We start from the raw sequence: 12,073 nt of genomic DNA on the forward strand, positions 1-12,073 counted from the left end.
CATTTATGGTGCATTTATCTTCCGTTTACTGAAGATAAATGAACATAGTCACATGCAGTAAGCAAAACGCACTTGGTTAACTAGAAGAACACACGTCTGTTTCAATGGTCAATATTATTGATCCACAGCTATTTTAATCATCAAAACAGTGAATCAAATGTCAAATGTTCTGCATAAACAAGTTTCTTTCCTCAAAACAAGCCACACAATTGTCGTGCTGTGACAGAATAATTTGGTAAAATATACAATGAAAAAAGATCGATACACCAGCCCATGATATCGATACGGTATCGGTATCCGACCGATAGTCGAACCTCGGATTCAGGAGGAGCAATGTGGTTTTCGTCCTGGTCGTGGAACACTGGACCAGCTCTATACTCTCCATCGGGTCCTCGAGGGCTCATGGGAGTATGCCCAACCAGTCCACATGTGTTTTGTGGATCTGGAGAAGGCATTCGACCGTGTCCCTTGTGGTGTCCTTTGGGGGGTGCTCTGGGAGTATGGGGTCCGGGGCTCTTTGCTAAGGGCTGTCCGGTCCCTGTATGACCGGAGCAGGAGCTGTGTTCGCATTGCCGGCAGTAAGTCAGACCTGACTCCGCCAGGGCTGCCCTTTGTCACCGGTTCTGTTCATTATAATTTATGGACAGAATTTCTAGGCGCAGCCAGGGACCGGAGGGGGTCTGGTTTGGGAACCACAGGATTTCATCTCTGCTGTTTGCAGATGATGTTGTCCTGATGGCTTCTTCGAGCCAGGACCTGCAACAGGCACTGGGGCGGTTTGCAGCCGAGTGTGAAGCAGCTGGGATGAGAATCAGCTCCTCCAAACCCGAGGCCATGGTTCTCGACCGGAAAAAGGTGGTTTGCTCTCTCCGGGTGGGTGGTGAGTCTTTGCCCCAAGTGGAGGAGTTCAAGTATCTCCGGGTCTTGTTCACGAGTGAGGGAAGGATGGAGCGGGAGATTGACAGGCGGATCGGTGTAGCGTCTGCAGTGATGCAGTCGCTGTATCGGTCCGTTGTGGTGAAGAAGGAGCTGAGCCCAAAGGCGAAGCTCTCGATTTACCGGTCAATCTACGTTCCTACCCTCACCTATGGTCATGAGCCCTGGGTAATGACCGAAAGGACAAGGTCGCGGATACAAGCGGCTGAAATGGGCTTCCTCCGCAGAGTGGCCGGGCACACCCTTAGGGATAGGGTGAGGAGCTCGGTCACACGTTGAGAGGAACCAGTTGAGGTGGCTCGGGCATCTGCTCAGGATGCCTCCTGGACGCCTCCCTAGGGAGGTGTTCTGGGCATGTCCCACCGGGAGGAGGCCCCGGGGAAGACCCAGGACACGCTGGAGGGACTATGTCTCTCGGCTGGCCTGGGAACGCCTTGGGGTCCCACCGGAGAAGCTGGAGGACGTCTCCGGGGTGAGGGAAGTCTGGGAGTCCCTGCTTAGACTGCTGCCCCCGCGACCCGGCCCCAGATAAGCGGAAGAAAATGGATGGATGGATCATTAAATTACATTAAAAAAAACAATACAATATGTTGACATTTCATTATTTTTGCACACCCCTATTTGTGATTTATTTGGTGTGCTACCTTCATGGAGACCTCCTGCACCAGGTTCCTGAGGTCTGGGTTCTCAAACGGGATACTCTGCTCCAGGGTCCCCTCCACCACCAGCTTCCCCAGAAGAGTGCCCTTCTCTCGGATCTTTTTAGTCAGGCAGCGCGTGTCGATCCCTGGATGAACAGGAAATCAAATAAAATCAAATTTAAAAAATACAAGCACTTTACCCAAACAGTTGAAGAGCTCCTACATTACACAATATTGACTCTTGTGAGCATTAAGCCATGTTATAATGCGTTTACCTCCTCATTCAACCCTTTATTATTAGTCTGTCTATATCTCCAAAGCTCAAAACACTCTGTTCCACCTTGTGATGTCATGAAGTGGTAGTTTAAGTTAACAGCTACATTTTACCTTTTTTTTTTTTTTTTTAGTAGATTTGCAATTCCAGGATTGAAATGATCCAAATGATTCTAGTGAAGATGTATGGAGTTTAAAAACACAGCGGAGCACTTCCTGTATTACTACATGATGACATCACAAGGTGGAACAGAGTGTTTTCTGTTTGAGAGAAGAACTCAGCCTAAATCTGCAGGGTTTGTGCGTTAAACATGTGTGAATGAAACAAAACACAACTCCAGGTCTGTTTGTGACGAGGAGACGCCGTTATGGCACAGATCAGAACAGAGCGTCACATGAGCTTTAGTACAGCGCTGGTGTCAGACCTTGGATCCCAGGCACGCCGTGTTCCTTGAGCCAATGGTCAAGAGATCGCACAGAGCTCCAATGACTAGGCTCCTCGGACAGCTCCCCGATGATGAGGGCCGAGGCATGGATACGAGAGGACTCGAACCACTGAGAAAGAGAAGCACAACCCAGACTCCATCACAAAACAAGCAGACCCATACCCATGTTCCCACAGCCCTGTCTTCACATACTATTTGCCATAAATAAAATCAAATACATTTTCTGGTTGACTGAACAACAAAATTATTACAAATTTAGTTAACAAAATATTTTTTTGTTCAGACTAAATTTAGACTAAGACTAAAAAGAATGAAAAATGAATGAATGTATTGTCAGAGCTCTGGATGTGGAGTTGGTTTGTACCTGGCTCAGGCCGAACTCGCCCTCTTCGTCTTTGGGCACTCCATAATTCCCAATCAGAGGGTACGTCAGCGTGAGCAACTGCCCTCGATACGACGGGTCTGTGAGGGCCTCGGGGTATCCCACCATCCCTGTCTGGAACACTGAGGGAGCGAGGGGTGGAGGAGGGTGGGAAAGGGAGAGAGGAGTGGAGGGAGAAAGAGAGAAAAAGAGGGAGAGAAATGGGGAGAAAGAGGGTGAAAGAGAGCAAGATAGAGAAAGAAAGCAAGAGGGAGAAAAGAGAGCAAAAGAGGGAGCAAGAGGGAGGAAGAGGATGAAGAGGGAGAAAAGAGAAAAAGAGGGAGTAAGAGGGAGAAAGAGAGCAAGAGAGAGCAAGAGGGTGCATGAGGGAGCAAGACGGAGCAATAGAAAGAGGGAGAGAGGAGAAAGAGAGAGCAAGAGGGAAAGAGGGAGATAGAGGGAGAAAAAGAGGGAGAAAGCGACAGCAAGAGGGAGAAAGAGGGGGAGAAGAAAGGACAGAGAGGGAGGGAGACGAAGAGGAAGAGAGAAGATGGGAGAAATAAAGGAGGGGGCGGAGAGCAGGGTGGTGAGGTTTAACACATTTGAACAGATTAGTAACACTGACAATTTAAAATGTCACCACTGATTAACATCTGACCTCCAGGAGCCACATATATTCTACTGTGTGTAAAGGAGTACCATGTCATTTTTCTGCTTTGCCACGTGCTTGTCTCCATGGAAATGGTATAGCTTTACTTTGAATGAGCCTCTCACACAGACTGGGTCATTCAAGGCAAAGCTATACCATTTCATTTAAACAGAACAGAGTGTACCGCTCTCTGTGGACTGAAATCAGGTTTGGATCCACGCCAGACGGACTCAGCCGGGCCCAGTCTGGATTACCCGTAAAAACTTTGACTTCCAAGCACCGGGAGCAGAGGTGGAGAGTGAGAGGCCGGGGACAGGGGCTCGTGGGGCGGAATGTAGGTCACGGCATCTCCCGCGCACCACCCATCCGCGTGCACCACGCACCCGCGCGCGCACACAGGTAAACTTTGTGAAAAACACTGGGACTTTAGCAGGAACCAGTGAGGAGGAGGTGGATGTGTTTAACAGGAGCGTGAGAGTGGAGTTCAGCAGGGGTTTGGTAGTGATGTGGCTTTTATGGGATCCAAAACTTTTGGCTCTGTTTAATAAAAAAAAAAAAAAAAAAAAAAAGTCTCTTTTAACATTTATTTAGAGTGGGAGTGTGTTTGCCTTTTGGAATAATGCATAACCTAAAGAAAAATAATATAAATACATATAATAATATAAATGATGCTACTACATCAGCCTCTGTGCTGCTGCACAATTAAGCAATATAAAAACGCAGACAAATGTGACAGAAAAAGGCAGTTCTTTTATTCTTTAATGAAATCTGGTTCTATTAAAAAGCCGTTCAAAAGAACCGACGCGTTCTCGTTCTTCGTCCACTCACCCACTTCTCCAGACACGGAAACGCGCGCCCCAAAGAGCCGTCCTTTAAACGTGCTTCCATCCTCCAGGATCAGCGTGGCCATGGTCCTCGCGCAGCACTACGGTCCCCGAGGAACAGGCGGGATCAAGAGAAGACTGTGGGTCCCACGTGAAGTCTGCCCGCGCCAAACAACAGGATGGCCCGGTGAATCACGCACTTACCGACACGGATGTGGAGGAAAGCGCGCCGGTTTGGAGAGGTCCGCGTACAGCTGAGGTGAAATGTGCCAAATGTTTGTGAAAATGACGCGCTTTGGTGCTTTTTGGGGGATGTTCGCGCGGAACAGAAGGAGCACGGTGTTCCACGCGCCGTCAGCAGCGTGGAAGTCTGCCTCCCGCGTGAACCGTCAAGTGTGACACCGCCCGCACGCGCTTATCCGGGGACTGACTTCAGAATAAACAGAAACACGCGCTTTTTTGTGGGGCAAACTTAAAAAACATGTCTCTTAGCTCAGTTTATCCAGAATAACCGTGATGGATGTTATTTATGTTTGCTGTGCTAGTTGAAAAGTATTATTTTTAAACCAATACTCCTCAAAAGACGTCGTTATTGCATAAATCAGGTGTTTGTAGTGTGTTTCCGGTAACGTGAGGTCACTTGACAAACGTCACAGTACGTCACCGCGTTGTTTAACCTGCGCTTCTTCGCACTTGTTTTCAGATAATGAAGTATGGGGGGATGTGGGCAGAGATAGGGGGTGGATGAAAACAAGAATTTTCTGAGCATTCAAGAGTAATAAAAAGACGAGGGGAGCCCGGTGCAACGCGGGTCCAAGTCAAGAAGGTTTTTTGATGTTTAAACTGTATGAAAAACACCTGCAACAAGAAACACCTTTGTCAAAGATGTTTGGGTCAGAAACACTTTGATGACCGCTGCTGCCCACAGCTTGTTTACTTCCTCTTGTGCGACATTTCCTGAAACTTTCTCTCTCCTCTCTCGTTGTTCTTTTCTCTTTACCCCTTCTTTCTCTACTCTTTCTCTTCCTCTCACTCTCATTCTTTCTTTGTCCCGTCTTACTTTCACTGTCCTTCTCTGTCCCTGACAAAGGGGAGTAGAGAGAAGAGTGAGAGGTCTCATTCTCCTTGTTTCTTATTTTCTCTCCTTTCCCTCTCTCTTTCTCTCCCCCTCTCTGTTTCACCTCTCTCTTTTCTAATTTTCTCTCTCACTCTATCTTCCCTCCCTCTCTCCCCTCCTCTTTTTGCCCTGGAGAGAAAGAGGGGGAGTGAGAAAGAGAAGAGAGTGAAAAGTGAGAGCACTTTTCACTCTGTTCTCTTTCTCACTCTGCTCTCTCCCTCCTCTCTGTCTTTGAGGCAGTATGGACACTGAGAGAGGGGCAGTTAGTGCTACACCTGTGTGTGTGTGTGTGTCTCTCTCTCTCTCTTTCTCTCACCTCTCTTTCTCGCTCCCCTCTCTCACTGTCGTAACGGTGCGGATAGGACCAAAGGATGCAGACCAGAGCAGTTTTAACAGTGTTTATTTACAGCGGTGAAAATGCAGTCTTTAAACAGGTCACAAGAGCAGGTACAGGAACCGGGGAGCGGGAGACGGGTCAGGCGGGTGCGGTGCAGGTAGAGGCGGGCAGGACAGGACCAGGACGGGGATAGAAGCAGGTGTGGTACCAGGGCAGGCGGATCAGACGAAGACCAGAGCGGGGAGCGGGTGACAAACCAGAGACCAGGACCGGACAGGAGACGAGACGAGCAGGAGACGAGACGAGCAGGAGACGAGACGAGCAGGAGACGAGACGAGCAGGAGACAAGACGAGCTGGAAGCGATACCGGGACTGGAGCGTGGCGGCAGGAGCTGGGCGAGTAGAGGCAGGAATCTGGAGGGTGCATAAATCCAAATGAGCATTTGCCGGAAAGTACCATATAACAAAGCTTAGCAAGAAACATTCACGTTTTACACGCGGACGGTCTGGCACCGAGTGTAGACTGCCAAGCCTTCTTGTACTCAGCAGCAGGTGGTGGTGATTAGGCTGATGCACCCCAGGTGTGCACGGGAGGAGTCAGGCACTCCACCCAGCTCCAGACACAAAGGTAGGGGAGGGGGAGAGAGCACGGGAGGACAGGGAAACTGACATCATGACAGTACCCCCCCCCTAAGGTCCACCTCCTGGTGGACCCCCAGGCTTGTCAGGATGAGCGCGGTGGAAGTCTCTCACCATGTCGGGGTCCAGAATGCGTGCCCTGGGCACCCAGGATCGCTCCTCCGGACCGTAACCCTCCCAATCGACGAGGTACTGGAGGCCCCTACCACGGCGACGAACGTCAATCAGGCGGCGGACGGTGAACGCCGGGTGGCCGTCAATGACTCGGGCGGGCGGTGGGGGATCGGCCGGAGGGCACAGGTCGCTGGTCCGGACTGGTTTAACCTGGGAGACGTGAAAGGTCGGATGAATCCGGAGAGACGGGGGTAACTGGAGGCGCACCGCCGATGGATTTATGATCCTCATGATCTTAAACGGTCCCAGGAATCGGGGGGACAGCTTACGGGAGTCCGTCTTCAGCGGGACCGTCTTGGCGGAGAGCCAAACCATCTGGCCAGGTTGGTATACGGGCGCCGGGACACGGTGGCGATCGGCCGTCGCCTTAGTGCGCGCTCCAGCCCGAAGAAGGGCCGCCCTGGCCTTCTTCCAGATCCGGCGACAGCGCTGGAGATGGCGCTGAACAGACGGGACGGCGAGGTCCCTCTCCTCCGTGGGAAAGAGAGGGGGTTGATATCCCAGCGATGCCTCGAAGGGGGACATACCAGTGGCGGAACTCACGAGGGAGTTGTGAGCGTACTCTATCCAGGGTAGGTGAGTACTCCAGGTCGCGGGGTTGGCGGAGGCTGTGCACCGTAGGGCCGACTCCAGGTCTTGGTTGGCCCGCTCCGTCTGCCCATTAGATTGTGGATGGAACCCGGACGTGAGGCTAACCGTGGCCCCCAAACTGTCGCAGAAAGACCGCCATACCTGAGAGGTGAATTGGGTCCCTCTGTCGGACACGATGTCCACCGGGATGCCGTGGAGTCGGAAGACATGACTGGTCAGCTGGTCGGCAGTTTCTTTGGCTGTGGGGAGCTTAGGCAGGGCAACGAAATGGGCGGCCTTGGAGAAGCGGTCCACAATGGTGAGAACCACCGTGTTCCCCTGGGAAGGGGGAAGGCCCGTCACGAAGTCCAAGGCGATGTGGGACCAAGGGCGACGAGGAACTGGGAGAGGATGCAAGAGACCAGAAGGGGGTGAGTGGGAGGCCTTGGCCCGAGCACATACCTGGCAGGCGGCGACATAAGCCCGGGTGTCTGTGTCCATCGTGGGCCACCAGAAGCGTCTCCTGAGGAGGGAGAGAGAGCGACCGGCACCAGGATGGCAGGCGAAACGGGAGGCATGGACCCACTGGAGCACCTGAGACCGGACAGAATCGGGAACAAACAGTTTATCTGGAGGGCCGTTACCTGGGTCGGGGTCGTTGGTCTGGGCCTCTCGGACGGTGTCCTCGATATCCCAATGGACCGCGGCCACCACACACGAGGAGGGGATAATTGTTTCTGCGGTGACCGGGCTATCCTCCAGGGCGAACTGGCGGGAGAGGGCATCCGGTTTGACGTTCCGAGATCCGGGGCGGTAGGTGAGGAGAAAGTTGAAGCGGCTGAAGAAGAGGGACCAACGAGCTTGACGGGGATTGAGGCGCCTGGCGGACTGGATGTACTCCAAGTTTTTATGGTCGGTCCAGACGATGAATGGTTGCTCCGCCCCTTCGAGCCAGTGGCGCCACTCCTCCAAGGCCAGCTTTACGGCAAGGAGCTCCCGATCCCCCACATCATAATTGACCTCGGCCGAGGACAATCGCCGGGAAAAGAAGGCGCAGGGACAGAGGCGGTTGTGGGGGTCGAACCTCTGCGAAAGCACGGCCCCCACTCCCGAGTCGGAGGCGTCGACCTCCACGATGAATTGCCGTGAAGGGTCGGGCTGGTGCAGGATGGGAGCGGAGGTAAATAGTCTCTTAAGCTTCTCGAAGGCTGTCTGCGCCTCAGGAGACCAGGCAAACGGCAAAGCAGGAGAGGTGAGTTTAGTTAAGGGCGAGATAACCCTACTAAAATCCCGGATGAAACGTCTATAAAAATTGGCAAAGCCGATAAATCTCTGGAGCTGTCTCCGGCTGGTAGGAACGGGCCACTCAGTGACAGCCTGGATCTTTTCAGGGTCAGCTCTTACTTGGCCCCGCCCCACAATGAAGCCCAAAAAGCTGACCTCCTCTGCGTGAAACTCGCATTTCTCAGCTTTCACGAACAGTTTATTCTCGAGGAGGCGCTGGAGAACCTGGCGAACGTGCTGATGATGCTCCTGGGGGGACCGCGAGAAAATCAAGATGTCATCCAAGTAAACAAAGACGAATCGGTTAAGGAAATCACGGAGCACATCGTTGATGAGGGCTTGGAATACGGCAGGGGCGTTGGTGAGACCGAAGGGCATAACCAAGTATTCGAAATGTCCCAGGGGTGTCTTGAAGGCCGTCTTCCATTCGTCTCCCTCCCTGATGCGCACCAGGTGGTACGCATTCCGCAAATCCAACTTTGAGAAGATGGTCGCACCGTGGAGGGGCGTAAATGCCGAGTCCAGTAAGGGAAGCGGGTATTTATTCTTTACGGTTATATTGTTCAGACCCCGGTAATCAATGCAAGGCCGCAGGGATTTGTCCTTCTTAGCCACAAAGAAGAACCCCGCTCCCACGGGTGAAGTGGACGGGCGGATGATTCCGGCAGCCAGGGACCCACGGATATAGTCCTCCATTGACTCGCGTTCAGGTTTAGACAGGTTATATAGCCTGCTAGATGGTAGTGGGGCACCCGGCAGGAGGTCAATGGCGCAGTCATATGGACGGTGGGGCGGTAAAGAGAGGGCCTTGCTCTTGCTAAAAACCTCCCCCAGGTCGTGATATTCAGCAGGCACCGAGGACAGATTGGGGGTGTCTGGGGACGGATCAGCGACAGGAACGGACCTCCCGGCCGGAGGGAGGGCGGACCGAAGGCACTTGGCGTGGCAATCGGGACTCCAGCCCGAAACTCCGCCCCTGGCCCAATCGAAAACAGGGTTGTGGGCGCGTAGCCAGGGGTAACCAAGGACCAGAGGAGAAGCGGAGGAGGACAGGACATGAAACTGACGGTTCTCTTGGTGGTTGCCGGACAGAATCACGGTGACAGGTTCTGTGATGTGAGTGATGTGCCCCAGAAAACGTCCATTGAGCCCCTGGGCATTTAAGGGGCGTTCGAGGGGCTCCAGGTAGACCCCGAGCTGCTCCGCGACTTGGGCATCAATAAAGTCCCTCTCAGCCCCGGAGTCGATAAGGGCGGAAACGCATAAGGTCTCTGTGCGAACGCACAGGGTGGCGCTGAGCCGCAGTCTATTAGAAGAGTCCAGGATGTGTTGCTCGCCCACCAGTACTCCCAGTGCTACTGGTGGGCCCCCCCTTTTGGCCGAACTGGGCAAGTGACCACATAATGTCCGCGCTCACCGCAGTAGAGGCAAGCCCCGGCCAGACGACGCCTCCGTTGACGCTCCTCGGCCGACACAAGGGTCCTGTCGAGTTGCATGGGCTCATCCGGCGGGGGCGGGGCAGCGCGTGGCTCCGGCGGGACCGGTGACCGGCGTCTCTCTCGGCGACGAGCCCGTAGGCGGTTGTCTATACGGTGAGTGAGGGAGATGAGGGTCCGCAGGTCGGGGGGTTCGTCCCGGGAAACCAATTCATCTTTCAAAGTCTCGTTCAGGCCCCGCACAAACACGGCCCGCAGCGCGCTGTCCGTCCAGTCCAGCTCCGCCGCATGTGTCCAGAATTCAATGGAATAATCCGCTACCGTCCTGGAGCCCTGGCTGAGAGTCAATAACCGGGAGGCAGCATTGTCCTGGTAGTGCGGGTGGTCAAACACCAGCTTAAACGTGGACACAAATTCATTAAAATCCAGGCTATCCACAGACGTCTTCATTAGGCGCGCCTCTGCCCACTGGAGAGCTCTGCCCCGGAGTAATCCACATATATATCGGATCTTGGTGGCCCCCGAGCTGAAACGAGAAGGGCATTGCTGGAACATGAACTCGCACTGGAACAGGAATCCGCGACAGAGGTGAGGTTGTCCAGCATACGGCTCCGGATCCGTGCCTCTCGGCTCCGGGAGGCGTGGCGGCGCTCCAGCTGCAGCAGGCGGGGTGACGAGGAGCGCGGCCACCTGGTGGTTAAGCTGTGCCACCTGCTGGGACAATGTCTGATTTAGCTCCAATAGAGTTCGAATGGATTGTTCATGCTGACCCAGCACCGCCTCGGGGTGAGAGTGCGTGAGGCGGCGCGTCTGGTCCGGATCTGAGCCTGCTTGGTCCATAGTGGCCAGACCGTTCTGTCGTAACGGTGCGGATAGGACCAAAGGATGCAGACCAGAGCAGTTTTAACAGTGTTTATTTACAGCGGTGAAAATGCAGTCTTTAAACAGGTCACAAGAGCAGGTACAGGAACCGGGGAGCGGGAGACGGGTCAGGCGGGTGCGGTGCAGGTAGAGGCGGGCAGGACAGGACCAGGACGGGGATAGAAGCAGGTGTGGTACCAGGGCAGGCGGATCAGACGAAGACCAGAGCGGGGAGCGGGTGACAAACCAGAGACCAGGACCGGACAGGAGACGAGACGAGCAGGAGACGAGACGAGCAGGAGACGAGACGAGCAGGAGACGAGACGAGCAGGAGACAAGACGAGCTGGAAGCGATACCGGGACTGGAGCGTGGCGGCAGGAGCTGGGCGAGTAGAGGCAGGAATCTGGAGGGTGCATAAATCCAAATGAGCATTTGCCGGAAAGTACCATATAACAAAGCTTAGCAAGAAACATTCACGTTTTACACGCGGACGGTCTGGCACCGAGTGTAGACTGCCAAGCCTTCTTGTACTCAGCAGCAGGTGGTGGTGATTAGGCTGATGCACCCCAGGTGTGCACGGGAGGAGTCAGGCACTCCACCCAGCTCCAGACACAAAGGTAGGGGAGGGGGAGAGAGCACGGGAGGACAGGGAAACTGACATCATGACACTCACGCTTTCTTTCTCTCTCCCCCCTCCCTCTCTCTCTCTCCTCTTCCCCCTCTCTCTTTCTCTCCTTTCTCTCTCTCTCTCTTTCTCACTCCCCCCTCTCGCTTTCTTTCTTTCTCCCCCCTCCCCCTCTCTCTCCTCTTCCCCCTCTCTCTTCTCTCTTTCTCTCCTTTCTCTCTTTCTCTCTCTCTACCCCTCTCTCCTTCCTCTTTCTCTCTCCTCTCCCTTTCTCTCTCTCTTCATTCTCTTTCTCCTCTCTCTCCCTCTCTCTCTCTTTCGCCTCTTTCTCTCTCTCTCCTCTCTCACTCTCTCCCCTCTCTCTTCTCTCTCTCTCTTCTCTCTCTCCCTCCTCTCACTCTCTCTCCCCTTTCTCTCTTCTCTCTCCCTCTCTCTTCTTCTCTTTCTCTCTCTTGCAGCAATAGATGAAAGTAAACTCTGTTGTTGTTATTACAGTAACTCAATCCTGAACAAACCCGAACTATAAATATCACTAATACAAGAGAGGAAGAGAGAGAGAGCAGGGAGAGAGAGGTGGGGAGAAAGGAAGGAAGAGAAAACATAGAGAGAGCATAAGAGAGAGTAAAAAGAGACAATAGAGAGTAGAGTAAAGCGAGATGGAGATGGAGAGAAAGAAGGAGGCCAGATCTGATCCAAGTCTAGCCCTGGTTTGGCCCTGGTGGTCCTGGTCTAGACCTGGTTTGGCCCTAGTCTAGTCCTGATTTGGTCCTGGTCTAGTCGTGATTTAGTCCTGGTCTAGTCCTGGATTGTAGCTGTTAACTAAAAAACTACCACTTCATGACATCACAAGGTGGAACATGGAGCGTTTTGAGCTTTGTAGATGTAGACAGACTAATAAT

General features: G+C 53.3%; 1 protein-coding gene across 1 annotated transcript in view; it reads right to left on the reverse strand.

Annotated features, from left to right (window-relative positions):
* Positions 1-4,481, reverse strand: part of cad (carbamoyl-phosphate synthetase 2, aspartate transcarbamylase, and dihydroorotase) — a 41,626-nt gene extending 37,145 nt beyond the window's left edge. Inside the window, exons 1-4 of the mRNA XM_055232233.1 lie at positions 4,135-4,481; positions 2,661-2,800; positions 2,276-2,405; positions 1,581-1,723 (exon numbers count right to left, since the gene is read on the reverse strand). Of these exons, the coding sequence (XP_055088208.1) occupies positions 1,581-1,723; positions 2,276-2,405; positions 2,661-2,800; positions 4,135-4,216 (495 nt within the window). The 5' untranslated portion in view covers positions 4,217-4,481. The remainder of the gene's footprint in view (positions 1-1,580; positions 1,724-2,275; positions 2,406-2,660; positions 2,801-4,134) is intronic.
* Between the last annotated feature and the right edge of the window lie 7,592 nt (positions 4,482-12,073).

The sequence above is a fragment of the Periophthalmus magnuspinnatus genome, chromosome 24 (genome assembly GCF_009829125.3).
Source record: "Periophthalmus magnuspinnatus isolate fPerMag1 chromosome 24, fPerMag1.2.pri, whole genome shotgun sequence".
Taxonomy (NCBI): domain Eukaryota; kingdom Metazoa; phylum Chordata; class Actinopteri; order Gobiiformes; family Gobiidae; genus Periophthalmus; species Periophthalmus magnuspinnatus.